Source organism: Phycodurus eques, chromosome 15, assembly GCF_024500275.1.
Source record: "Phycodurus eques isolate BA_2022a chromosome 15, UOR_Pequ_1.1, whole genome shotgun sequence".
NCBI classification, from domain to species: domain Eukaryota; kingdom Metazoa; phylum Chordata; class Actinopteri; order Syngnathiformes; family Syngnathidae; genus Phycodurus; species Phycodurus eques.
This window is the reverse complement of record NC_084539.1, coordinates 22,144,745-22,172,744: the sequence shown is the minus strand read 5'-3', so window position 1 is coordinate 22,172,744 and position 28,000 is coordinate 22,144,745. Positions and strand designations below refer to the sequence as shown.

General features: G+C 41.4%; 2 protein-coding genes across 8 annotated transcripts; both read left to right on the top strand.

Moving 5' to 3' along the window:
• On the top strand, positions 1 to 11,064 carry miga2 (mitoguardin 2). Of its 6 annotated transcripts, none has more exons than XM_061699379.1 (15): positions 1 to 532; positions 1,737 to 1,879; positions 3,315 to 3,504; positions 3,599 to 3,714; positions 3,949 to 4,084; positions 4,462 to 4,592; positions 5,197 to 5,314; positions 7,111 to 7,226; positions 7,326 to 7,438; positions 7,562 to 7,634; positions 8,255 to 8,341; positions 8,475 to 8,573; positions 8,889 to 9,023; positions 9,099 to 9,269; positions 9,362 to 11,064. In XM_061699379.1, the coding sequence occupies exons 1-15, from the start codon at positions 502 to 504 to the stop codon at positions 9,551 to 9,553; spliced, it is 1,851 nt and encodes a 616-aa protein (XP_061555363.1). In that variant the 5' UTR covers positions 1 to 501; the 3' UTR covers positions 9,554 to 11,064. The 6 variants fall into 6 exon arrangements, with proteins under 6 accessions (XP_061555363.1, XP_061555367.1, XP_061555362.1 ...); XM_061699378.1 differs by having other exon boundaries at positions 2 to 532; positions 3,300 to 3,504; XM_061699380.1 differs by having other exon boundaries at positions 2 to 532; positions 1,662 to 1,879; positions 3,300 to 3,504.
• A 242-nt stretch (positions 11,065 to 11,306) lies between these two features.
• dolpp1 (dolichyldiphosphatase 1) lies at positions 11,307 to 21,551 on the top strand. 2 transcript variants are annotated; one of them, XM_061699287.1, is made up of 9 exons: positions 11,307 to 11,399; positions 13,189 to 13,289; positions 14,137 to 14,221; positions 14,426 to 14,525; positions 15,275 to 15,373; positions 15,486 to 15,614; positions 16,706 to 16,795; positions 16,881 to 16,913; positions 20,993 to 21,551. In XM_061699287.1, the coding sequence occupies exons 1-9, from the start codon at positions 11,324 to 11,326 to the stop codon at positions 21,063 to 21,065; spliced, it is 786 nt and encodes a 261-aa protein (XP_061555271.1). In that variant the 5' UTR covers positions 11,307 to 11,323; the 3' UTR covers positions 21,066 to 21,551. The 2 variants fall into 2 exon arrangements, with proteins under 2 accessions (XP_061555271.1, XP_061555272.1); XM_061699288.1 differs by lacking the exon at positions 20,993 to 21,551 and having other exon boundaries at positions 16,881 to 19,783.
• Positions 21,552 to 28,000: the final 6,449 nt, after the last annotated feature.

Below are 28,000 nucleotides of genomic sequence, written 5' to 3'. Positions count from 1 at the left end.
ACTACTTGTGTCTAAATGAGGGTCCTCAACTCATTTCAACATGGTTTATTATCACGAAGATGCCACAAGATGGCGGCAGAGCACGACTTTTGTCCAAATGAAGCTCATCAACTCATGAACTCATGAATAATCGTAACTCTGTAACACCAGTGTTACGCTTTGGTGGCGTGTAGGAAAACAGCAACGTCAAAATACACGTGTTAACTTCAATGCTTTTATTTTGAAAGCTCTCCACCTTTTTTTTAGTGCCATGTTTTACGTTCGTAAAGCAATCGATTGACTTCCGGTGCGTAAGTAATTCCGCCGAATGTTGCTTTCTAGTCCAATATAATGACAAACCTGATTGGATTGTAGCAATACATTCCTCAGTCTCACTTTAATCCAATTGGTCAGTAGTGCGGAAGTTCCCCCCAATTCCTTCACGTGATTGGCTGTCAGTCGTGTCCATATCACCACCAGCAAAATTTGTGTGCGGGTTTCACTGTTGAGTGTGACACCAGAATGCCCTTCCTGTGTTCCTCGGATGCCTACGGTATGTAGAAGTGCATCTAGATTCAATATTAATAAACCATTAATCGCATCGCGTGTTGGCTTTTAGCCGTAAAAGGCTTTGAATGTCAGTCACCCGGCGTGATGTACGGTGAGAGGAGAAGTGAGCCAGGTTAGCCAATGTGCTAACTAACGTCGCTTAATGTCCGCTTGCCTGCTCGCTTTAAACGGTATCTTTTTTTTCCTCTGAATGTGTTTAAATCTAAATTAAAAGGTGTAGGTGTGTATAGACATGGCTGGTTATTTATTGCCCGTTTTCTACAGCTACGTCGGCTAACGGCCTAGCTTGATTTGCACCGCTAATATAGTTCCTAATTTAGAATGGATGTAAGGCAAATGTGAATTTTTGTATTTATTTTAAAAAATCATTATTACCCACTTTGTTTTTTTTTTTTTTTTTAATTGAGCCAAGGAACACATTTTACTTTGGGTAAATCTCACCTCACACAACCTAATACATATGTTACAAAAAGTAAAAATACAAAAATACATTGATATAATGATGATCTCGTTTTAATGTTTCACAAATGTAACCAACTAAAATTTATTTTTGTGTTTAGTGACAAGTTTCAATTAAAAATATTCACCAATAGGTCGCTGGGCCCAAAATTCGGAGTGGTACTCCAAGTCGAGGAGTCACAATTACCGTTTAAAAAAAAAAAAAGTGCAATTGAAACAGTATTTGTGAAGAGCAGTGTGCGTAGTAGTATGTCATGTACTTTAAAAAAAATATATATAATTCCACAAAGATGGAAGTCACTTGTCACGTTGCAACTGAAAGCATGGTGTTGATATTTTATGATCCTCTCCATTTTCAGTGCTTGTAGCATCAATACGCAATTGTAAATTATTCGCAAAGAGTTTGCTGGATATAAAAATAGTAATAGTATATAGTATAGTAATTAGGGAGAAGATTTCGAACGCAGTCGCAAACGCTGTTTTTGCTTTCTTTTTTTTTTGTAAGCATGTGCTTTCTGGCCACCTTTCCCCTGCTTAGCGGTTAATGCAAGCGTAATTACCTCCCCTTGTGTTAATTCCCTGTCTGGAGCTGCAGGAGGTTGCCTTGTTTACAGGGGGCCGACTTTGCGCTCCCATCTTTTTTTACGTCGCAGGGTAACACGACAGATGAAGGGACGGTAAAAGTCAAATCCCCCGAGCTCGGCTCATCCTGGTGCTTCTTGTGAAAGCTTTTGGCATTTCGTCGGAGAGCGGTTGCCACTCGCGTCACCCGGAGATGTCCTTGAGAAGAACGGAAGGCGTGTCCATCGCCCAGGCGTTAGCCATGACGGTTGCCGAGATACCCGTGTTCCTCTATTCCACGTTTGGCCAGGTAAAGACGGGTACATTGGTCATAACCCAAATCTTTACCAAAAAAAAAAAAAAGTGTCTAAAGTAGTTTGTATGTAGAAGCTCCTTAACCCAAATAATTTTTGATAATTCAATATTCATTATTTAAATGATTTAAGTATTCATGATTTCATTGATATCCATGAATTTTAAAACCGGTATCCTAAGAGTATGTTTGCCCAAGTCATACTTGAATGTTTTGGGAAAACAAGAATTGTTTTTTTTATTTATTTGAATTTGTTAAAAATGACTTGAGGCTAATGATGAGTCTTGTTTAACAATGAAATAGAAACTAAATGTATATGAATTTTATGAAATTCCTTATTTCTGGGGAGAATGGTAAAATCGTTAATTTTATCTAACTGTTACCAAATCAATACAAAAATACAAATTTGTTTACGAATTTTTTCCCCCTTGTTTTACATTTTTTTTAATGCTTTGGGCAATTATGATATTAATCTAAAATGCGAAAAGTCCGCTTTAAAGCATGTTTTAGTCTCAATAGAAATCAATTTGTTAAGCACTGTGTATGCATGTATTTTGACATATAATAAACGTAAAGTCAGGTTATCTTTGCTATTCCGGGAAATGTTTACAAGCCTGGATAGGTGCCGCACACGGAAAGAATTGTTGCTGCACATAGAATGCCGCGGAGATCATCTCTCGTGATTGGTCCGTTTCAGTCACATGCTGCGATGACGTCCTCGGCGTTCCCCTCGGTTATACATACCATCTTCGCCGCCGCCTTCTCGATCGATTTTTGCAGCAAAATTAGATGGATCATCTGGTCATCTAGGTCCATTTGTTCTAGCAGACACTGTTCCACGGTCGCCATTGTTGTTGTTTTGTCCCTTGTTCCGGAAAGGAAAGTAAAAACGGCTACGGTAAATGGCCAAAAAATGCAGAGGAAACTCCACCCTGTGGCGTCCTAGCCAATACCAGCTGTAGCGACAACCGGCTTGGAGGAGAGCTGCAGTACATTTTCAAAACTGCGCGTGTGGGTTGCGCTCGAGTATAAAGGCAAACTACGCACGGGACAGCTGCAGTGACGTCAGCACGGTCACCGCCCGCGCGAGTAGAAAGACGCCTTTAGTCGTTACCATTTGAATGCTAATTGTCGCTGAAGGTGTCCCCACAAACCCTACTCTCATTCGCTGACGCCCACGTCACTCACCAGGCGAGGCACCGCCTTACACACTCAGTTACAAATACTAGAGTAGAATGTGAGGATGGTGACCCCAAGGGGACAAAAATAATACCTGCACCTCACATGCGCAGCATTGTTTAATAACCCCAAATGAATTTTTATCCGATTACTCAATTAATTGATGGTATAATCGTTCATCAATTAAAAAAATATTCGATAACTGCAGCCCCAGTAAGTTCTTAATGTTTCCTCTCAGTCCATCTTCTCACAGCTGAGGCTGAGCCCCAGCTTGAAGAAGGTGCTGTTCGCCACGGCGCTGGGCAGCGTGGCGTTGGCGCTCACCGCCCACCAGCTGAAGCGGCGCGGCAGGAAGAGGAAGCAGGCGGTCCAGGCCAAGGAGGCGCCCGTGGGCGTGCCCGACGCGCTGCTCAGGACGGGGAGGCCGTCGTCGTTGAAGAGAGGTAGCCCGCTAACGGCCAGGCTACGTCGAGTGTTTGAAATTTTCACCGTGACGTCACCATTTCAAAATGTATTTTTTCATTGTCTTGTGCGCAGTTCCGCTGTCGGGCCGGCAGGTGATGAGCCCCAGCAATCGCAGCAACGACGCGCTGAGCGGCATCTCCTCCCTGGCGCCCAGTAAACATTCAAGCTCCTCGCACAGCCTGGCATCTGTAAGAATTCAGTGTGTGTGTTATGATATATGATGCCCACCCCTGATCATTATTTCTTTTACAAATGTATCAGACGGCCTGTCAGAAAGAGAACATCCGGCATCACACGGTCTCTCTCGATTCTTACTGTACATTGAGTGCTGGTCTAATATGTTTATTAAGCGTTGTGTATATATTTGTATATGATAGTTTCTCTGTGCTCAGCTCCTTAATTGGTACGTCTCCCACTCACAGATGCGGGTCGCGACCTCCCCGAATCAGTCCGTCAATCCACCGACCCCCTGGGAGGCGGAAGAGGCCACGGCGGCGGCGGCGGCGGGGGAGCCGGCCGCAGTCGAGGACTCCAATGCGGAGAATCTCTATCTAATGGGTGAAATCATAATGAAGTTACATTATGCACCCCTCCCAATTAATAAATGTCCCATATGTCTTGATAAAAGGATAGAGAAAATCACTGAACATGAACTCATCACGCTGCGGTTGAAATCAGTTTAGGGGGGTAATTTTGTCTCATGCAAATGCTGAGTAGGATTTTGACGGCGACAGAGGGCGGAGTTATGCTGCGTTCACACCGGATGTGATTGCATATAAATAGGCAGCTAACAAAAGATTTGCATGGCTGTTTCGTTTCATACTTGTGGGCAAGCACACCAGACAGACAGTTGTTTTTATACGAGCTATCAAAAAGTCAACTTTCTATAATATGTCCCTTTTGAAGTGTGACTCAGCGCAGCTCTTGTGCGTCAGGCATGGAGCTGTTCGAGGAGGCCCTCCGGAAATGGGAGCAGGCGCTGCACGCGCGCCACGGCCGCAGAAACTTGAGCGCCAGCAACAGTAGCCTCCCGGTGCAGGGAGCGGCGTGCGGAGACGCGCCCACGGTAAGTGTCGTGTGCCCGCTGGGCTGGCCTGTAAAGTTTCATAGGACCTGCAGACAAGACCTTCCATTGTGCGGTAAATTGAACCCCAGTTTATTGCGGGTGAAAACCTTACAATACTGAGAGATTCCAATAAATTAGTATTTTTTTGGACAGTTTTCCCCTCCCACGTTTTAAACACAACCAAATGTATTAAAACACTAGAGGTGAGTAAAAATATCGATTAATCGATGTATCGCAATATTCCCGCCTCCACTTCAACATTGATTCAGCAACCAGTCTGAATCAAATTATTTTCTTAGGCTTTCATTTCTCAGTGTTTGTACATAAATGTTTACTTTTTTACTGTATAGTCACAAATTAAAAAGTTATTGTGCACATTTTTATTTTCAGATGTTTTATTGCTAAAACAAATGTGGCGTATATGTTCACATGAGCATCAAAATAAATATGTGAATATTGTCAACAGGTAGTCTAATTGGTTTATTTTTACTCTATTTCATTTTTTAATGTTTTAAAATATTTTGTAAGTTTATTTATTCAATTTTCCTTAATAGCTCCCTACTAAGCCGCCCCCACCAAACGTTTTGGTTCTCCCTCCTTCCAGATGGACGCTCACAACAAAATGTTTGCCGACAAGCTGGAGACGCTGCTGCACCGGGCGTACCACCTACAGGAGGATTTCGGCGGCAGCGTCCCCGCAGACAGCGTGTTGGCCGATTTTGGTAGGAAAACACAACAGCAACAGCAAAACTGGTTCAAGATAGACACACAAAATAAAAGCGTGTGCACAAATTAACAACATGGACATCAAGCAGATCGTAGACATGAAGAAAATGAAAGTGAAATAGATACAGAGAGAGAGAGACCCCTAGACCAGGGGTTGACAACCTTAAATACTCAAAGAGCCATTTGGATAGTGTCCCACAGGAAAAGACAAAAAAAAAAAATAGAAAAAACGGGTAGCAACAAGCCCCGTTTGCCATCGAAAGGGAGGATAAACACTGCAGATTTTTTGTAACCAGTATGTAAAAGAAACCATAATTTGTTGCATTTAGGAAATCAATGAACTGCTACAGAAAACACAATTTTATTTCTGCATGTAACAAAAACATTTTGAACTCTGAAAAAGACATTTGGTTGACTTACATAGAAAATAGTTCATGCGTATTTCAGTATTTCTCATATTCACGAAATTAAATCATCCACCTGCAGCCAACCACAAAATGACGTCTGCTTCTGTGTTCCGTCATCTTTTTGCACGTGGAGCGTGCAGTCAGCTGTCAACTTGAACTTGAAAGTACACTATTTATTTCACAATATCAAATATATATTTGCAAAATAATAGCCAATTAAAATATGTACTGTAGTTGCTTAATGTGATTTCAGCTCCTTAACCTCAGCGCACAGCGTCGGCACATCCGTGCTGTAAGACTTCATTGTCACACATGATTGCTAGTTGTCGTCTGTGAGGCGGGAGCGATGTCTGTTTTTAATATCGTTCATGTAGCACGTCGTGTTGAACGCTCTGTTTTCTCCCCGAACTTTTCTTGGATTTATCCACAGCTTACCTGCCGGTAGCTCAATAAATCTTGGTGCCAGGTCTCGCACATCGGTGGTTGCGACGCATATTTTGTGCAACAACAACAAACAAAAAAACATTTTAATGTTACAAGAGCCGTACTCTACACTGAGACAATCGACTCCGCGAAACGACGCGTCCGATGCCCGCGAGGAGCTGCACGGATGTTCCTGGCGAACTGCGACAGATTAATTGGATAAAGTTATGCACGATTCATTCAACACATCATGCCAAATGATTGGTGAGAGCTAGCCATCTACCGCTAACTAGCAGCGAAGCTAACTAGCAGGCTTAGTAGAAGCGGATGTTGCCGGGCAGCGTGGATTTACGCATTTTACGGTACTGTGGCCGGTTCAAAACAGACCACAGCCACGATGCCGTGAGGGATCCTGGTTAAAGTTAGCCATTTTAAACTAAAAATAAAATCCATTCCAGAGTGCAAAGCAGTCGCCAAAAGGCGCCAGCCAGAATGCGTCATGTCTTCTCTGGTGTTGTGACGAAATCTGCGACCCCCCCACCCCCAAAACAAAATAACCGCGACCAGGACTTAACCAGGGGGGATTAGATGGTTTTCAAATAATCAAATTGGATTTTTCATTTGTTGGTTAATGACATGTCTTTATTACGGAATAGTACAAGGAGTAATGATCCGTTACTGTCGATGCGACGAGCTATCAGAGATTTGACGGCAAATCCGAGCTCTAGTTCTAGTATAGTCTAACCTATACTAAATATAGCACTGTTGTCTTAGTCATTATAAATTCATTAGGTCACGTCTTTCTTGTGTGGAAAAAAATAAATCACTTTGGCTGTTGTCTTACAATTGATGTCAAAAAGTGCATATGTTCCAGATTTGATTTACATTTTTTTTGGTGTTAATAAAATGTGGTCCTGTTTCATGTGTAACACATACACGTGCTGTCATATCCCCCCCGGCAGAGAGCGAGGGCACGCTCATCTTACCCCCGATGGAGAGTTTCCGCTTGCTGCCTGACGACGACGACGACGACGCTGCCACCATATCGTCCGACGACTCTTTCTTCTCCGCCGCCGAGGTCAGCTCAGTTCACAATACTTGGACGTACTCACGATGACGACCATATCTCGACACTCATTTAATTTTTATTATTATTATTATTATGATTTTTCTGTAGATGTTTGACTCCATTTCGCTACAAGACCGCTACCAGCTCCTAAAGCCCGCCGCGCTCTACGGGGACGCCATGGCTCGCGTCAGAGAGGACCGGGTAGCCTACAGGTCGCTGAGGTACCATTTATTATTAGCATTTGTCTCTGTTAAAGGATAGAAATTATGTTGTGAATGTTTCAGCATTCACACACAATTTTTACTAATTCTATTCCTTAGTAATTTTTCTATATGTCTTACCAGGACTGAACTACTTGAGTGTTACGGGGACCAAGACTTCCTGGCCAAGCTGCACTGTGTGAGACAAGCGTTCCAGGTGGGTTTACGCGAATCTCATACAAAGAGAAGGTAAACTGCTGTGTGATCAACATCAAAAATAAAGTCAAACCGCTTATGAGTTCAAAGGAAGGGTGAAGCGCTGTGTGATCAAAGTAAAACTATTCACAGGTACAAAAGTAAAAAAATATTCAACTACCTGGCACTCACAAGTTCAAAGAGATGTTGAGCTGCTCCGTGATAAACGTAAAATAAAGTAAAACGACTCACGAGTACAAAAATAAAGTAAAACTACACAATACTCATGAGTACAGAGATGTTGAACTGGTGCGTGACAAAAGTAAAAGAAAGTAAAACTACTCAATAGTACAAAGAGAAGGTAAACCGCTGTATGATAAATTCGTGAGTACAAAGTAATATAAAGTAATGCCACTCACGAGTACAAAGAGACCGTAAATTGCCCCCCCCCCCAAAAAAAAAAACAACCCTGAAGTCTCACGATATCGCTGTGACTCGTTTTAATGGCAGCGTTTTGTCTTTTTGATGTGTATTTGTCCAGGAAATTTGGGTTGAACTCCAAATTGTCACAGGTTTAATATGCCTCATTTTTAATTGAACATAAATAAAGAATTTTTTTGATTTGAGCCGCATGTCATTTAGGTGCTGTTGCTGGACGAGACTCACCGCACATTCTTCATGGAGACCGGGAAGCAAATGATTGCCGGCTTAATGGTGAAGGCCAACAAGGTGACGCGCTATACTGTACATACACAACAGTGAACCCCAGCTTATTGCGGGGTACTGCACGTTTTGCTGTGCGCTCGATAATAATATTAATAATCATTTTGATGAGAACCTATAGTTGTGTTGTCATCTTTAGAGTCCGAAAGCGTTCCTGGAGAGCTACGAGGACATGCTGCTGTACACTCAGCGAGAGGAGACGTGGCCCATCACCAAGATGGAGCTGCAGGGCCGCGGGGTGAGCTGCGTGGGCGTGGCTTCAAATGGACTTCGGCCGATCACATTTATGTATTTATATACATATATTAGAGGTGCAACAATTAATCGACGACTATTTTGGTAATCGATTATTCGTTTAGCGCCATTGTTTAACTTGAAATTGTCCAAATCCTCGAAATGTTAGGAAACATTATGATTTTTGTCGTCTTCCATGAAGGAAGAACTTAACATTCTGCACATTTGAACACGGAATTTCGTGATTCTTTGCAGACCACCTTTTGAGAAATGACTGTGGCACTGTTTAGATTGATTGCATAACTATTTATATTGAAAGGTGGTGTGCATGAGCTTCTTTGACATCGTGCTGGACTTCATCCTGATGGACGCCTTCGAAGACCTGGAGAACCCGCCCTCGTCCGTGGTGGCCGTGCTGAGGAACCGCTGGCTCTCGGACAGCTTTAAAGAGACGGTGAGGACGTCTCGCATACGCGCGCACGCACGCACGCACGCGCCCACACGTGGTTTTAGCAGGTTTGTATTTCAGGCTCTGGCAACGGCTTGCTGGTCCGTGTTGAAGGCGAAAAGACGTCTTCTCATGGTTCCCGACGGCTTTATCGCCCACTTCTACGCCATATCGGAGCACGTGAGCCCAGTTTTAGCTTTTGGCTTTTTGGGCCCCAGGCAGCACTTGAGTGAAGTGTGTACTATATTCAAGGTACATGAGTAGTAGATAAGAGTCCTTTTCTGAAAGATTATTGGTGAAAGGGACCTAAAAGTGTGTCTGTCCTCCCTTGCCGCCGTCCGCAGCAACAAATCGTGCAGTACCTCAAGGACATGTTCGACCACGACAAGGTGCGCTTCACGTCGGCGCAGTGCCTGGCCGAGGACATCCTGAAACTCTCGCACCGCCGGAGCGAGATCCTGCTGGGCTACCTGGGCATCGACGGTCTTCAGGAGCTTAACGGGGGCCCGACCGGTGACACGCAAGGACCCCACTAAACTGAGGGGGGGAGTGGGCACCCTCACCCCTCCTAACTCACTCGTCAGGTTCTCTGCTCCTATCGAGAAGTCCATCACGGAACGAAGGACGCGTGGCTGCTCCACCGTCACCTTCGTGGACATCACGCAACCTTTCGTTTTATATTAAATATTTGCCTCTTTCCATGGGTGACGATTTGCCCTGAAATTCTACTTGAATCTTGTTGAACTGCAACTATATATTGCAGTGCGAGTTGTGTGTGAATAGCAGCATATGTTACTCGACAGTCGCTGCTGCTATTGCTAGTTGAAAGCGGGTGGGCAACCTGCGGGCCGTGTGGGGCTCCCCAGATGCAACTACAGATAAAACCTTAAGAGAAATCCAAAACATTTCAACTCACAAATGCTCATACACTACTCACAAAAAAAGCTAGGGATATTTGAGGGTCATTTCAGGATGAACACAAAGTTCACTGTAACCTTTGACAGGTGAACTTCATTTTGAACTTCTCTTCAGAGAAGGTCAAATAAAAATACAATTTCACTTGAAAGTTGAATATCCCAAACTTTTTGTGAATAATGTATATAATTACAAAAACATGTTCATAAATTCAGTGTGGCCGCTAAGGTTTCCCCATGCCTGAGTTGAATGACGTAAGCAGCTGGTTACAGTCCTCGTTTATCTTGATTGTTGATTTTTAAACAGGTTTTAAGAAGACACTGATCATATGAAGCATAAAGACAAAACCCAACACACTGTTTTGAAGAGAACTTTGACTGACTCGGCGAGGTGTACACTGTCAACCTCCACCAGGGTTTCTCCAACCTATTTAGATCCTATTTGGTCCCCCCCCCCCCAAAGACCTAAACTTTCCAAAATAATGCACATAACGGCAAAATGTATTGACATAAAACGGACTGTGCCGTGAAGTTGTGTTTTATTGTGACAATCGGTGACATCCCTCACTTTTGGGAAACCTGGAAAAAGCCTTGAAGATGTATTTTTGTTGGGGGGAAATCTGCCATTTTGCTGACTCTCTGCGTGAACGCGGGTAGAAACTATGAAGCTTGATGTTGAATTCCAGAGGGAAAACGTTACACAGATTATAGTTATGTCTTTACTTTTAATCATACCTACCATATGTTCATATCATGGTAAAAATATATGATAAACACTGTACATAAGAGATTATCTTTCCCAAAGAGCTACCTATATGAAGACTTACGATTTATAATTTGTCTGCTTTCCATTTGATTTTAAGATTTTGTCTGCTTGTGCAATCCGATCCCTCATGGACTGGTCCATAATTTGTTTGTATGTACATCAAAAGGAGAAAATGCAGTTACAAATGAAAAAGTTAGTTTGTGTTTCTGTGTTCTGCATGGCAAATTCCGTCTTATTTTACGGTGATGATTTATAATTGCCAAAAGTAAGTTGTTTTTGTGACCTCGCCATGCCTTTTTTTCTATTCTTTAATTTACAATGCCTGTAAATATAAGTATTAAATGCTATTTTTGGTTATTAAACAATGTTATGCCATCATTATGATTATTTAACGCAATGTGGAGTAATACAAACCATTTTTTTATTGTATTTCTTTTTCCATTTTAATGTATTAATTTTATTCATTGTTTTGCTCCGTTCAATTATTTTTCTCTATGAACTTCCGGCTCTCGGATCCCCTTGCTGTCTGATTGGTTGGGGCAAAAGGAGCGTCGCGGCTCACCGTTGGCTGGCCTTGCGCGATGGGCGTGGTCTCCCGGATTGCCCGGTGGTTGTGTCCGGGTAAAATGGCGTTGGAAGAAGAGTGCTCGGCGCCAACTCGATGGCGTGCTATATCGCTAACACACGTCGAGTTCGCCGAGGGTAAGTTGAGTCGGTGTTTCATCTTCCGACAACCGACGTTCGGCTGATGGCTTAGCGTCTTTTCGTGTGTTGTCTTCCGTGAATGGAAACGGCAGTTGCCCATAACTGCCAAATTGTGCGATACCGTGAAGCGCGGAACGTCAGCGGGGCTGCAAAATTGTGAGCTGACGCGCATGCGCACTCGGCCACAATGGGTACAATGGAGGCGAAGCGACTTAGCTTGTGAGACGAGTTGATATCGGCATTTATTTCCTAATACCGCATTCAACAAGCACCTCACATCCTGAGCTACGCGCACATCTTTTAACCCGAGAAAAGTGAACAATGCATGGTTCATGTTTGATAAATTCAAGCAGGTAGTGTTGCTAACAGACGCTAGCTGACTGGCCTCATACTGTTAGCATGGCTAGCACTAACCCCAATGAACACCTAGCGCGTTGTTAAAAAGATCAGTGAATATTTAATATTTAAACAAAGAACTAATGTGCTGTGATAATGTTTCCCAAATGTAAAAGCTGAGTGCCCAAAATGGGTCGTGGGTGAATTTCTAAGTTAGTATCTAAGTTAGTATCCAGCATGTGTGTCGTTAGTCATCTTTATATACAGGTAGTTGACTAAAAGTTAGAGAGAGACTATTATGCTTTGTTTCAGGGCCGATACTGATTATTAGTAGTCAAGGAGGCCAATAACCGATTTTTGTTTGCAGTAAAATTGAAAATATCGGTGTAAAAACTAAAAAGTATTTCAAACTCCAACACTTTGTTTAAATGCCTTTTAAGCATATTTTTTTTTGTATTTAACAGCTTTTCAGATTTGCTATCGTTAGTTTTTTTTTTGTTTTTTTTGTTTTTTTTTTAAATTATTATTTTTTTTAAAATAAAATCTTAGATGCATACATCTTTGTTTTAAAATTCGAACAGCACGCCCGGGACCCTAGTGAGGAGAAGCGGCTCAGAAAATGGATGGATGGATGGATAAAGTGCAGGGCACTTCCAGGCTCAGCATGTCTTGATAGAGTTAAAATCATTCACTGCCATTGATGGCTTTTGAAGTCAAGTATCCATGTTAACTGAGAGGGCTAGCAGTTAACGAGTTCCCCAAAGTTTTCAACATTAAATAAAGTTTTTCCAAAATTTCAATGTAACTGAAATGTTAATTTTGCACTTATATTTTTTTTTTCAAAGTTCAAACAATTTCCATGGTCAGCAGCATAAAAAAGTTGTAAAGTTAACTGAAAATGTGAATAAATAAATGGTTCTCTGACATTTACCCATTTCGTATCGCTGATCAGTCGTTGGATTGTCAAAAAAGGCAGATGCCGATATGCGTCAAAATGGCGAATATCGACTCTGATAATCGGCTCATCTGATAATCCATCGATCCCTACTATTTATCGTACTTTCTATATGGTGGACCTAGAAAGTTGGTTTTAAAATAACCACTAAAAATTCCTAAATAGTGATTAGGGAGTAGAAAATGAGGGAAAATGAATGATTCACTCATTCCCTAAAAAACAACCAAACAAATAAACTATGAACTGGTTCATTTTTGGACCGATGAAGCTAGTTGAAAAATTTGAATTATGAGCTATGAACTGAAAGACTTCATTTTTGGAACGACGAATTGAACTTGGTCGAAAATGAACTTTCCCAACACAATCCTGCATTATTTCACGTCGCAATATATATCGGAGGTTTAAAAATCGCAATGTCCTCCCCCTGAATATCGTCCAGCCCTAGTTGGGCTTGCCCCGACATACGAGTCTGATGGTCGTGCCTTGTGGTTTCAGATGACCTGACGGGACACCTGCTGGCCTACGTCAGCCTCCTGCCCATTGCCATCCTCGTGGGCTTTGTTACGCTCATCGTGTTTAAACGGGAGCTGCACACGGTAGGTGGGAAGCGAACTGGCGCCCATTTCTTAGAGCGAACCCCCACGATTGTGAAGTAGATTTTTCGGGCTTCCCCTTTCGCTGCTTTTGTGCTCAGGCCACTGGCCTGTCTAATATCAGTATTGCTTAGCTGCCAAGGAACGACGTTGCAGTGAGTTGTGGAGCTTCTTTAGTATTGCTTTGGCGCATCATATTGTGGCATCTTGGTGCCAAGGAACTATGTTGAAGTGAGGTGAGGAGCTTCCATTAGTCAGGCCATAGCCCTGTCTTATATAAAAGCAGTGCTCCATTACCTTCCTGTGGCATCTTGGTGACCAAAGAACTATGTTGTATTGCGTTGAGGAGCGTCCTTAGTAGTGTTTTGCCACCATCAAACCCTTTTTTTCTCCTATTCGTGGCACTGTACTAACACTGTACTGTAGCATCTGTTGTCATTCCCTTTTAGCCCATCTATGGCGTTTTGGATTATACGATAGCATTAATCTAGTGGAAGTTTCTTATGGGTTTGTTGAATGTTTTGTCTGCATAAATAGCCAATTTTATTTTTGTTTTGTTTTATGTTTCAGTTTTACAGTAAACTTGAATTGGGAGTGACAAACAAACAGCTTGAAGCAAGCACGCGGCACGTCTTATTTGGAGAACTGTGCAAGCCAGTCTTCTCTTCGTTTCCTCAAAGTGATGTTATATGATAGTCTCCAATTACTTGATGGCAAGAAAGTGACAACAGGCGCTTAAAACAAGTTTTAAAGCTGTATTTTAATGGGTTTAAATGCTATAAAAACAGCAACAAAAGTGATGTCTCTTTTTCATGGATTTGCCCTGCGCGTTAACGGCGTGTCTCCGCAGATATCTTTCTTTGGTGGGCTCACCCTCAACGAGGGCGTGAACTGGATGCTCAAGCACATACTCAGAGAGCCGCGCCCATGTGCAGGTACAGAAAACTACGTACCTTTGTCTTTTAGTATCAAATATAACAGACCGTAATGGCACATAAAACACAACACACAGAAAACACGCGACTTTCTGAGTACAAGTCCTTTGTTCGTAAAACGGTAAAGCTACGACGCGAGTTCAAGGAAAACCCCAAAAGTCACAGTTTAAACTTTGTGACGACGTTGCCGTCGTTTGTCCGCAGGGGCTCACTCCATGCTGAAGACGGACTACGGGATGCCCTCCAATCATTCCCAGCTCATCTGGTTCTTTGTCGTTTACTTCTTTCTTTTCCTTTATTTAAGGTGAGCATGACACAAATATATGTGTGTGTGTGGATATACAAAGTATGCACAACCCTTTTCAAATGCCAGCTTTTGTGGTGTGTGTGTGTGTGTGTGTGTGTGTGTATGTGTTATAAGTGAGACCAAGATAAATCAATCAACTTTCCCCACCGTTAATGTGACTTCTAACCTGTACAACTCAACTAAATTTTTGAGAGGGGTAGTAAAAATAGTCATCTGGAATAATGTGGTTGCACAAGTGCGCACACCCTCTTATAACTGGGGATGTGGCTGTTTTCAGAATTAACCAATCTCAATCAAACTCATGTTAAATGGTAGTCACTACACACCTGACAACATTTAGAGTGCCTCTGTTTAACCACAAATTATTTTCAGATGTTCTAGTAGGCTTTTTGTGAAGTTTTTGTCATCACGTCAGATAGACCGCGTCAATTAAATGTTGGTGGAGGGAATTACGAACAGTTCCGCATACCAGTCCGTGTTAGCGCAGAACCCTCTGCCCTCCGCGAGAAAGTGAACCATAATGTCAGGAAAAGCCAACTAGAACATCTGAACTTTCACTTGGGCTAAATCAGAGGCATTTTAGATGGCGGCCTGTGTGTTCTGACTCCCATTTAACACAAGTTTGAATGTGGTTGGTTAAAAACCTGGCATTTGAACAGGGGTGTATAGACTTTTTATATCGACTGTATATAGTTCCAATTTTGCCTGGATTGCATTACGTCTGGTTTCCCCCCCCCCCCCCCCAGAATGCATCAGACCAACAACGCTCGGTGCGTGGACCTGCTGTGGAGACACATCCTGTCCATCGTCCTGCTGGGCGTCGCCTTAGCCGTCTCGTACAGCAGGTATCCTCCATTTCGATGACGTTTTTACAGCATCGTACGTGTGCGTAATCCTCGGCGGAGGTCTCTGCTCTTGTTGGCCTTATTTGTAGCTGACCCGTTTGCCGTTTCCAAGGGTGTACCTGCTGTACCACACGTGGAGCCAGGTGGTCTACGGCGGCGTGACGGGCAGCGCCATCGGCATGGTCTGGTTCTTCATCACGCAGGAGCTGCTCACCCCGTTGTTCCCCAAAATAGCGGCATGGTAAGACCACCGCGACGATGACATTCTCAGCCCGACTTGTCACTTTATTAACAATGCAAAAAAAAAAAAAAAAGTTTTATTTATTTATTTATTTATTATTATAAATTTTTTTGTATTAATAAATTTTTTAAGACGCAATATCCTTTGTTTGTTTATATTTGCCTCCAGCAAGTGGTTGAGGTGTCACTTGATGGTTAAAAAAGCTTTGTAATGGGCAAAAAAACAAGCACATTTAGGCTATTTTTAACAGCTACTAATCAGTCGTGTTTTTTTTTTTTTAGTGTATAGAAATATTGAACGAAATAGTCACATTTGGAATAGTTCACATTCCAATGCAAATGCACAAATGGATATTTAATGTTGTTTGATGCACCAATTTTTTTTTTAAAATTTGCTCTACCAAATTGTCTGTCATAGAAAGGAGGGTCCTTAAAAATGATTTGCTTTATTTATGATTTAACTATCTTATCATCTGCTTTTAGAATAATCAAAAGTAATTTTGAATAAATTGTAATGTTTTAAAAGCTAATTAAATTAAAATATTTGTTGTTAAAATAATTTCCATATGTGAAATATTTAAAAAAATATAAAAAAGAATCCTTAAATAATTGAAAATCATTTTATAAAGAATTTTAAAGTAAGAATATTCAATCAAATGAATATTTGTCATAAAGTAATGCATTGATTTGTTTATTTCTTATTTTATTTTGGTTAAAAATTCTTAAGAATATAATGAGTGGCTAAATATGGCTAATCTTGTTCGTTGACACCCATGTCACTCACCAGGGCCGGCCCCGCCTTTTAAAGCCATTCATACTCAGTCACAGATACTACAGAAGAATGCGACGATGGTGTCCTCAAGTGGACAAAAATAATACCCGCACCATACATGCGCTGTTGTTTAATAAAGCAAAATACAATTTTATCAGATTGCTTGATTATTAAAAAAAAATAAAATAGGCAATAGCTGCATCCCTAATTTTAAAATATTGTAATACCTATTTTTTTCTCTTTTTCAAAGCAAAGAGACAGCGTTTATGTCACGACCTTCACACATGGACTTATTTATTTTTCGATTTTACCATTCACAGGCCCGTGTCGGAATACTTCCTGGTGCGCGACACCAGCCTGATTCCCAACATCTTGTGGTTCGAGTACACGGTGACGCGTTCGGAGGCCAGGTGAGGCTCGCCGCTTCCACGACCACGGCTCTGCCACGTTGTACACGTACCGCTTAACATTTACGCCTTGGTCTTATTTTTTCAGAAACAGACAACGAAAGCTCGGCACAAAACTCCAGTGAGCCCCTCGCGTGCATTTTACAGAAAAACACTGGCGGACTTTCTGGACTCAGGTTGCCGGGTAGAAAAAAAATAAAAAAACAAAGCAGGGAAGCGGCGGCAGTCTGCTTGTACAAACCCCAGCTTGTCGACACACACACTCACGCACACACCTCTCGTCCTTGTACAGCTCATCCATGCATGCCACACCGTGCAAGAGGGCAACTATTTAAATAATAGATTAAATATTTGAACTAAATGCACGCTGATGGGTAACGTTGCTCCCGGGAGCCCAAATGGAGGATTTGCTCCGCCACAAATTGTCATACAGTCATAGCATGTTTTTTTTTTTTTTTTTTTCATATTCTGACAGAGGCCTGATTTTTTTCTTAACGTCAGACATTTGTGATATGTTAGAGAAAAAAATGCACTTTGCGGAAAAAAAAGAAGGAACTAATTCCGAATGAGCTAGTTAAATGTTAAGAAACATCCCTACTCTCTGTCAGTTGTCTCGATCGCGATTATTGCACGACTACAGGGGGGTTTGCGACGGAATTGCGTTCCTACGGCAGTGACGTAACCCCATTTTTTGGTAATGCTAACCTTGCTAAAGTTAATTTATGACAACACACTTCAAACACATTTGAACTAATTAAAACACACCTTTTAAAGTATTAAGTAAGCACCTGTTCTCACTCTTTCACCTTCAATACATGGGAGACTATTGTATAACATCACTTTGAGGAAAGGACTCGCACAGTTCACTGACTAAGAGTCAAGGAGTGCTTGCTTCAAGCTGTTTATTTGTCACTCCCAATTCAAGTTCACTGTAAAATACATATAAAACAAGACAATTAAACATTGCATATTTAAACACAAAAATGTTATTTTGACGAGCGTAAGTCTCAACGATAAAACATAATCTGAAGTGGCTAACGGAAATTAGCATCGTTGTTAGGCGGATTGTAAACCTTCAAACAACTGCTCATTTAACACACATGGAGCAGCAAAACATTCAATCAACAATGGCCATGGGTATATATAATAATATTCTCTCTTCTCCTTGGGAACAACTAATATTGCTGCATATTCTCCAGTAGACCTCAGTGCTGTCATGTTGTGGAACAACGTGGTACTACGCTGAAGGCTCCTCGCTCGAAATTTGGACTTGCCCGAATACTGTAAAAACCATAAATAACGGTCGCTTACAAATCCGCGATCTAGCAAGGAACTGTGTATCGCATGTTGAAACTGCCAAGTCGGTGTTGCAAATCTTTTCTCTCTTGCCTTACTTGGGATAAATAAAGGTTAGATTAAAAAAACAAAACACTTTTGTAAACTGAGGCCCCCTTGTATTGGAACAGTTCAACACAGCCTTTTTCAGTGTTGTTTGTTTTGGGGGATTACTTCTCACTTTAACAGGTAAAATGCATGCTCGATAGGGTTTAAGTAGGGGGAAAATGGACTGGGTCTCTGTCAGTTGTTGTTTTAAAGCGCGTACAGCGAGACCGTCCTAAACCTTGGACCCCTCTGCAGTCATCGTCTTTTACTACTCATCCATCACCTGAGTGAAAAATTGGAGTATATTTGAAGAAATCAGTTTCATATCATCATACTTTCTGGACTTTGCGGAAACTTTCCATGGGAATGAATGGCAATGATATAAATGGTTATTTTTGCACACAATAATATATACAAACATGAAAATGTGAGGGGGGGGGGGGGGTACTTTTTAATTTTTAATTTTTTTTAATATCCCCTCCCACTTTTCAATGTATTTGCTGATATTTGTTTACTTATTACGTTTTAATACAAGAAATGAAATTTCAGTGAATTTCAGTATCAGGGCGCAATGTTTTTATTTCAGGGGTTCAATTCAAAAAGTGAGACTTTTATTGTATTGACTCACTACACACAGTGGCATTTATTTTAAACATTTTATTATAGCTTACAACTAACAAAAATGTAACATTTTCCAACTCAAGAAATTCAAATATTACATGAGCAGTCCATGTTTTTTCATATTGAAATTATGTGAGAATTGCCCTCCTGAAAAGTATTTCCCATGTGTTAATGAATGTCAAATTTACAAGTTTCACTTTCTAAACTGAGCTGCCGAAATAAAGAATGTCCTGATTGATTGCGATGCACCAGCATACATGATATTATTGATCGTCGGCATTTTTCGGTTCCCTTCTTTGACAAATTTGGCAGTTTATTCCGGTGAATTTATTTCCTTGTAAAGTTTCCACTCCCTGGAATTTTGTCACTTTTACTCTTCTTTGTGTGAACGTTTGTGTGTAAATCCACGTTTACGGAAAAGCAGGTCATTTGTGGACCAAGGTGTTTTTTAATTGTTATGCCTCATTCACATGGTAGCAGCCCGCGAAAAGAATGCTGGGAACTTTTCTTTTTTTTTTTTTGTTTTTTTTGTTTTTTATAAAACGATCATTTTCTTGTTCTGGTTTGCTTTATTTTATTTTTTATTTTTTTACATTTCCAAGACAACATTCCGTGTCTATTGAATGAGCGAGCCGATGTACTTTTCCTTGCTTTTGTCATCGTTTTTGCAGAAAGGGAAAATAATAATAATTAAAAAAAAAAAAGTACATAAAGTTAGTGGTAGCATGTGATGTGGAATTCCTTGGGTGGAGTTCCTGTGTACTGGGGATCAAAGTGTCATCATCAGAATCAAAAAGGGAAGTAGAATTTCTTTTCCGACGTCTATTCTATATCAGGCTGAATAAACGCGTTTGTGTACAAAGTCGAGCTTGCGATGTTGCATTCAAATGAGATGACTCGTCTTTTACAACTCTACATTGTCACTCCAGCAAACATCAGTGGAGGCATATTATGTCATAATGAGAGAAGAAGAAGAAGAAGAAGAAGCTTGCTCTTAACACCAATTTTGGCTTGTGACATAAATAGAAATAAAATAGACCAAACGATGGTTCACGACTGGAAACACTTAGTAAGTTGGGACACTTTTAAGTCAAGGTGTTGCGGTATAAAAATGTTAATGACTTCCCCCGATCACGCATTTAGATTGAGAATAAAAATAGATGTTAAATGTGCGCAGTAGAAAGGAGCACGTGCACAAAGGTAATCAGCTGCCATGCGATTTGTATGGAACAGGGCCACCTACTTCGAGGAAGATTCTGACTCACCTACTCGGCTCCAGTACGCTGAGCAAAAGCAGACCGGCAATTGGTGATTTGGGGGAAGTCGTGAAATTAAGGAAAAAGTTGTTTTTCTGTCCAACTCTGACAAGGAAAAAAAACATTTCCTCCAAAGGAAAAATTAGATAAGTGTCAATTTGACTTGAAAACTAACTCTAGTTTTTTTTTTTTTTTTTTTGGGGGGGGGGGGGGGGGGGGGGGGGTTGTAGGAAACAAGTCAAGATTGTTTTTGTTTTACTTCAAAATCAAAAGGTTGCAATTTTAAAAGAAATATTCCCAATCTGATGACAAAAAAAATATTTTGAGGAAAACGATCAGATGCGAATTTTTTTTTCTTGAAAAAGGTCAAGATGGAGTTTTTTTTGTATTTCTCAGAAAAAATCAAATGAGAGAAAACCGTATTTTATTGTAGAAAGTCATGAGTTTAAGAGAAACTGTTTTTTTTTCTACAACAAAGCTATAACAAATGAATAAATTATTGTTTTTGTTAAAAAAAAAATCAGGTTTCACAGAAGAAGGTATTAATTTTCTTGAACAAAGCCAGAAGATAAAAAAAAAAAAAGTTTTATTTCCCTGATAAAAATTGCAATCTGATGAGTCTGAAGTCAGATTAAAGTTTTTTTTCTTTGCAGAAAAACGTCATAAGATTACAGGAAAGAAATGGCGTATTTTGAATATTAAAAGGTCCTTATTTCGTGAGAAAAACGTGTATTTTAAAGGAATGTACAAGATTAGGAGAAAAATGGCAGTTGCGGTAGCACTGCTGTCAGTGTCAGCCAAAGATGATGGAGAGTGACACAAGTGACGTTTAAAAAAACCAAAAAAAATATATATATATACATATATATATATATTATCACCAATATGTCAGTATTACAACGCTCAAAATAGAAAAGTTTAATATTGAAAATCTTTGCAGGACAAGGATGTGGAGCCCTCAAATGTCCAAATACTGTGAAGGCCTCAAAGCGCCGACGAGCCGTCCAGGTTGATGTCTCGGATGACGTGCCTAACTCCGCCACTAGGGGGCGTGCGTGGACTCTACCAAAATGGAAGTTAGTGCATAAACGGCTCGAATCACAAGCACTGGTCTGCAGTCTCATATTGGACCAAACCAAAAATGGCACAAAAAGCACATCGCGTATACTGCAATCATGATGATAATGGAAATGTGGGCTTTCCTGTTGGATGAATGGCAACGGGTTTCTTTGTACCTTCTGCCATCTGCTGGAGGAGGCGTGTCATTGTTGTGGCTGGCACGATACCCAAAGAGGGCCATTGGGCAATATTTTAGAAAAATCCAAATCATTCATAACAAGCGTAGATAACGCAGGGCAGTTAAATAGTTATAATTATGGCTTCATTCAATCGTAGATACAATTAAAATGGGGAAACAAATGACATATTCAGGTTAAAACAAACATGAAGCATTTACGTTAGAATTGTTCACTTTTTTTTTCGGTTGATCTTTTACATGTTGGAAGTGTTTCAAATCAAAGTCTTTATATATTCGTTTTCATTATATATATAAAAAAAAGAAAACCACCTCAAACGCCCATTGTGACGTGACATTAGTTTATCAGCGAGCAGTTGAAGGTTGTTTTGTTTTGAACACATTAATTCTAGCAATACCTTGAAAACGCCACTAGGAGGCGTGTTCCTGATGCATCTGCCAAAGGCCGAGTAGTTCTTTCAAAAGATTCATTCCAATCGGTCAAAATCTACGGTACAGAGATGGCCAATCAAAAACACTTAAATAAAGATAGTTTTACTCTTTCCACACACTTTAAACACATTGTTAGCCTCATAGCATAATGGCCTATATCAATTTGTAATGTTTTTGGAAATCAAGACAAAAAAAATTCAACAAACAAGAAGAGTCCAGTTGCCTTGTACACAGAGATAAACCAGAAGATTTTTTTTTAATTGCTCTTGTGACATAGCCAATTATTATTTTTTTACTTAACTTATTAAACTATTTTAAAAAGAATTCCACAGCGTCTGTTGTCACTCTCTCGCTGTCAAGAAATGGGAGACTATCGTGTATAACACCGCGTCGTACTTTTACCGATTACGTACCGATTATCGTTCCCCTCCTTCATTGATCGTCCATTTTTGTCCTCCGTGAAAAAAGGCCACGGGGTCGGCCGGATACTTTCTGCGCTGTCCTGTAATTGTTTGTTGCCGCACCACCAACTTCCCGTGATAGTATTCATGGAATAAAAACAACAACAGCAAGCTTAACCCTCATTCATTTTGTATCAGGCTCCGGATCACATTTGTGGGATTATCGCAGAGAATCTAAAAGCCCTGATAAATATAAATGCCTTCCCGATGAACAAACCCACCGCAACATTTCCCAAATGCAAAGCCGAGCGTGTCGCGGCGGGAGATGGGAATTTGTTTGTCCCGGGCGCCCCGAGGTGTCTCCGCAACCACGCGGAACAAAGTCCGTTCCCGTGCGGATTTGAACTGCGCTTGTACAGTGGAAAGTACCTGAAAGTATCATCTTGTGAAATAGCACTTCAGTCAAAGTCTTGACGTAATTATTTCAAGACAATTAAAAAAGAGGCGGTCCGTTGACATTTTAACAAGGTTATTTAGGGATGCTGATGTGAAATCCAAAAGAGTCATTTCCCCTCCGTCAACTCCGCGAAATGTTTAACGAGCGTATTTTTAGATCTAATCCCGCTAGCTCCGATTCGACCTCCAACGAGAGGGAACACAGTACAACAAATGCCGGCGGAGGTATTAACGAGCTACGTGAGAACACTTTGGAACGGATTCTTGCTGTCTGAGATTAGAACTGCCAAAAGTTTCCGCAGTGTAATGAGGGCCCAAAAGATGGAATGTCGAAAAACGGGGCCAGAGTCCGGAGACGCCTTCCCGTTGGACAGCACAGGCGAGAGTTTCCGATGTCGCCGCCTCGTTTGTCCGCTGGCTTATCGCAGTCTCTCGAATCATCTTTCCCCATTTATATGAATGAAAATGCCTTTCAGCCGTTGCAGCCTCCCAAAAGAACAAGAAAAAATAGCACTTCATAAAATATACAGTAATGACATCATAGAATGTGGACAAATTAAAAAAAAAAAAAAAAAACTCTTTGCATTTTTGCTTCAATTCAATGGACATTGTGCTCCCCCTTCCCGCGTGCGTACCATGACCACCTGGGGGCAGTATAACACATACAGATGTAAACGGAGACGGTCACAGCTTCTCATTAAGCTGCGGTGCCAGTAGTTGTTTTTCGCAGAGGACCTGTAAACAGATAACGTAGCATTACTCGCTGACATGTTTTCTTTATGCACCGTAAAAAACGAGAAATTTCACTACAGCTTACTGAGGAGCTGTGACCTTCTCCGTGTTTTCCGTATGTCTGTGTTATACTGCCCCCAGGTGGCCATGGTGCACTCACAGAAAGGAGCGGCACAATGCCCACTGAATTGAAGCAAAAACTGTTTCATTCTTCACCTTATTTAATTGTCATTAATGTATAAGTTTTTCGTATTAAAAAAAAAAAGATTTTACTTTGGGAGGCTGGAACGGTTTAATGGCGTTTCAATTTATTTCCACAGGGAAAGATGATTTGAGATTAGAGTGTAGTCACAGAGCGAATGAAACTTGTTTCTCAAGGGTCCACGGGTTCGCCGTTGAACCCCCCCCCCCCCCCCCCCCCCAGTGTGCAACCATAACGGCAATGTGTCCCGTGATGAAAACACATTTGGCAGCCCTGGAAGTGGTCGGCGAGCCACGGCGCCGTCTAAAAACGCTACCTACGCTAATCATTTAGCATCCTGATAAAGAAGGAGCAGAAGTGTGGTCCAACGTGCCCTCGCGGTCGGTGGCGACAAACGGCGAAGCGGACCCGCTCGCAGATGGCGCACTTTGGCGCCCCGGAGGGGGCCCGCTGGCGGGCCCTCAGGTTACACAAGTAAGCCTGTTATCCTCATTTCCGACACACACACACACACACACACACGAGCCAAATATCAAGCAGCACACACTCTGTCTTGTAAGACGGAAGTGTCGCATTGGATGAAGCGGCAACATTTATTGTCGTACTAAGAATAGAGCACAGTGTTCGCTCACTGTGTCGTCTTTTATCGTTTTGTCTTTTGAATATATATATTTTTTTTGTTCCCACAGAGCGGAGAGAATATATTCCTGCGAGAATTGTCATATGCGCTGCTTTTATGCGTCGTCGCTGCTCCGTGTGTGTTAACGTTGCAGTTGCTTGCAGGTTCAGAAGTACGGTAACATCTGTGCTCATTTTCATTGGCCCTACTGCGGCATTTTTTGCATTATATGCTAGCGTGAAGCTACAATGATTTATTCTGTTTTGTTTTATGTGTCAGTTTTACAGGAAACATCAACTAGGAGTGACAAAAACAGCTTGAAGCAAGCACTCGCGGCCTCTTATTTGGTAAACTATAGGGTCTCTCTGTATGGCGGATTTTTCTTTCCGGAATTTGGCGACGTTCACTGAATTGGACTTGACCTGACGGACTTCATCTCAAGCGCATTTGACAGATCTCGTTAGCGCGAGACGTCCTAAATGAGGCGTATTACATAAATGGGCCCCTTGTGGCTCTTTAGCAATGTTCAAAAGCTTTCCAATCAATCAGAAATTTTAAATGCTCGCCTGCTGTGTTTTTTTTTTTTTCTTCTTCTCCCCCTCCCCTCCCCTCCCCTCCCCTCCCCTCTCTCCCCTAACCCTGGATGACTCGCACATCTAAAGTCTCGGGTGGTTCGAGAGCTCCCGTGACGCTCTTCACTCATTCGTCTCGGCTTCAAGAAGAAGAAAATTCATTTTCGTTTAGTTTTTGCGACCCCACCCCAAACCATTGGGGTCCTTTTTCGGTACATTTCCATCGGCTGTGAAACTTGAGAACTTCACAAATGTTCCGCGTGGGAAACTTTCCTTGGGAATTAACCGGGAATTGAGGCTTACATAACAAATAGAAACAGTGGTGCCTTGAGATATGAGTTTAATGTGTTCTATGACCATGCTCATAACTCAAAACACCTGCATGCCAGATCATATTTCCCCATTGGAATCTATTTAAATGCCATTAATCCGTTCCAACCTCCCGAGAAAAAAAACACCACCAAGACATTTTATGTTTTTTAACAGGAAAATTAGCACTAATAATAATATTGTACTTTATAAAAACATATAGTATCAACATAATTAAATAGAATGTAAATAATTGATGCCACTTTTTTTTTTTTTTTTTTTGCTTCAATTCAATGGACATTGTCGTGAAAAGTTTATTTATTTCAGTCCTCCTACATTCTAAAGATGCGTTACATACTTTTCAGAGATCAAATTCCTCTCTCGGCAGCTCTTCGTTTTTTTCTTTGGAGCAGTGAAATATTCCTCGTGCCACTTTTCCGTCGCCTTCATTGGGCGATCTCGTTTTCAATCCCACTTCTGACGCCGTCGGGCACCTGTGTTGGTCGTAGCCTCTCGCTCTCGATTTGGGCAGAATCCTGTACATCATTTGTGAACAAATCTTCGGGAAAACGGCCCCAAACTCCTTGGTGCTGTTCGGACTTCCAATATAACAGTAGTCACCGTCATATATTCTTTAGCCTCCGCGAGGAGCTGAGGCGTTTCTACCGTACAGCCGTCCGTGTACAGTACCGATGTCTTTCTGTGCCAAACCCAAAACGACAATTAAGCAACATGACACGCGTTGGGGTGATGTACTCACCAACCTTTTTGAAACGGAGAACTTATTATGCGAAGGGCTACTAGTTCCATATCCTCTCCCGAGGCAGCTTCGGGTTCGACGACACGTCAATGATCGGTTATTCAAACTACAGCTGCAAATAATCGTTTTCCTCATTGATTCAACTGACTATTATTTTTTTTCCCATAAATTGATGATGATTCAGTTACCGGTTCGGTCGGTAAAATGTCAGAAAATGGGCAAAAATGTTTTCCAAAGTAAAAGCAGATGTTTTTCAAAGGATTATTTTTTTTATGAAACACAAAAAATAATCAGTCTGCATTCACGAAGAACGACAGAAATCAGAGAATATTTACCGTTGAGAGGATTTGGACAATTGCCTCAAAACGACGAATCCATGATCAAAATAGATTAATTTGCTGATCGATTGGTTGTCGATCAATCGAGGAATTGTGACCCTTCGAGCTGGAAACCCAATTTCTTTTACAGCGAGAGGGTGAGAACAGGCACTGGGCAATATTTTAAAACAGTGTTTTCTATTTTATTTATTTATTTATTTTTACACACAAGTACCACTGAAAAAGTACTAATAAGTACCAGCAGAATCGCCGGAAACCAAGACATCAAAATTCGCGAGACAATTTGAAGCAGGTTTTCCTCATGCGAAAAGGTTGGTGAGCACCAACACGCCGGAGTCAACATTACAAAATTCAAGCTGCTCAGAGCCACGTGACCGCTACTGGGCACTAATAAATATGATTAGCGGGGGGTCCTTGACATAGCGGCAGTGGTTTGTGGAATTCCTCACCGTTGTCAGGCCCAAATAGTCCGCAGCCGCTAATCAGCTAACAGCGTTAGCGCTAACAGGCGTCCCAAATTGAATTTGGCAGCTTGGGTTTTCGTTTTATTTTTTATTTTTATTTTTTTTATTGTGTCAACAAACAGTCGCTCAACTATTAGTCACAGCTTTCGTCTCGAAGCGCCGGCTCGTTTGACGCTTTCAATCAATTCAGTCGACGGCTCGCCCGTGTCCCGTTTCACGAGTCTAATGTGTTCGTGGATTGTTTGTGCTTTGTTTGAAGCGGTAAAGACTTCTCTTTGGTTACGAATCAAGTCTCGTTCGGATTATTTACAGACTTGACGCCCACGGCGACGAAAGACATAGCACGCAACGCTTTATTTTCACATTGTCACATGTCGTCACATTGCGAAAATGAAGTCCTCGCTAGAGAGAGGTGGAAGCCCAAGAAATAATCGTTACAAACGCCACTGACTGTAATGAACGCATCACAATATGTCGGGCCGCTTGGAAAGAAAGCCACGCACCAACTGCTCGTCCTCTCGGAATTTCCAATATTCACACGCATGTTAGCATGTTAGCATTTTAGTTGGAGAACGCTACCGTAGCGCTGTCAATGTTAAATGTTTGTGTGTTCAAGCTCCAAAACACTGTCGTGTGTGGCCAATATAACAAAAAAAACGTTTGCGTCGAGGTCAACGCCAATGATGTCGTTAGGGGCGGAGCTATTGAATATGTTAGAATCGAGTCTTTTACCCATTAGCCCATTGATTAATTGGATAAAAATGAATTTTGTGTGATTAAACACAATGACGTGCACATGAAGCGATATCCTCACGTTCAACTGTAGTATCTGTGACTTTACGTGTTTACGGCGTGAAAAGGCGGGGCCCGGCCTGGCGAGTGACGTGGGCGTCGTCAAATGAGACCAGGCCGTTTTGCCCAAACTTCCGCTTTGCAGTTCCTCGTGATTGTCAGACAAGAAGGTTGCGCTTCGTGAATGTGCTTGTGTCAATGTTATGAAACGAGTCCAAAACAAAAAAGGAAGAGAGGCAAAGAATACATAATAAAATGCTCACTCGGATTGTTGCAAACATCTGTTGTAGTTTTTTTTTTATTTTTATTTTTCCTCCATAATTTATTGTAACCTGAAAGGAAAAATAATTTCTACAAAAAAATATTCAAATAATGCCATATAATATTCATTCTCACTCTCGTCGACACTTCCCGTTTACTGTGTGAAGATTAAATCTGGCTAAAGTGTGGCAGCGATCGCTCGTTCCCATAGCAACCGTAATACTGCGACTAAATCTATCTGCCGTAACCCGTTGGCTATGATATAATAGAATATATGTAGACTCTCAGCGAACTGTTAAGTGGGCACATTAGATACGTGGACTTGGAACAGAAAATGCAGCAGAAAGTGTACAAG

Bases quoted from the DNA above. Each gene is read 5' to 3' on its own strand.
- miga2 (XM_061699378.1), top strand. From the start codon at position 502: ATGCCCTTCCTGTGTTCCTCGGATGCCTACG. The intron at 8,342-8,474 runs GTGACGCGCTAT...TGTCATCTTTAG, and splicing joins TAATGGTGAAGGCCAACAAG to AGTCCGAAAGCGTTCCTGGA. The intron at 8,574-8,888 runs GTGAGCTGCGTG...TTATATTGAAAG, and splicing joins TGGAGCTGCAGGGCCGCGGG to GTGGTGTGCATGAGCTTCTT.
- dolpp1 (XM_061699287.1), top strand. From the start codon at position 11,324: ATGGCGTTGGAAGAAGAGTGCTCGGCGCCAACTCGATGGCGTGCTATA. The intron at 13,290-14,136 runs GTAGGTGGGAAG...GTGTCTCCGCAG, and splicing joins TTAAACGGGAGCTGCACACG to ATATCTTTCTTTGGTGGGCT. The intron at 16,914-20,992 runs GTGAGCCCCTCG...AAATCTTTGCAG, and splicing joins AAGCTCGGCACAAAACTCCA to GACAAGGATGTGGAGCCCTC.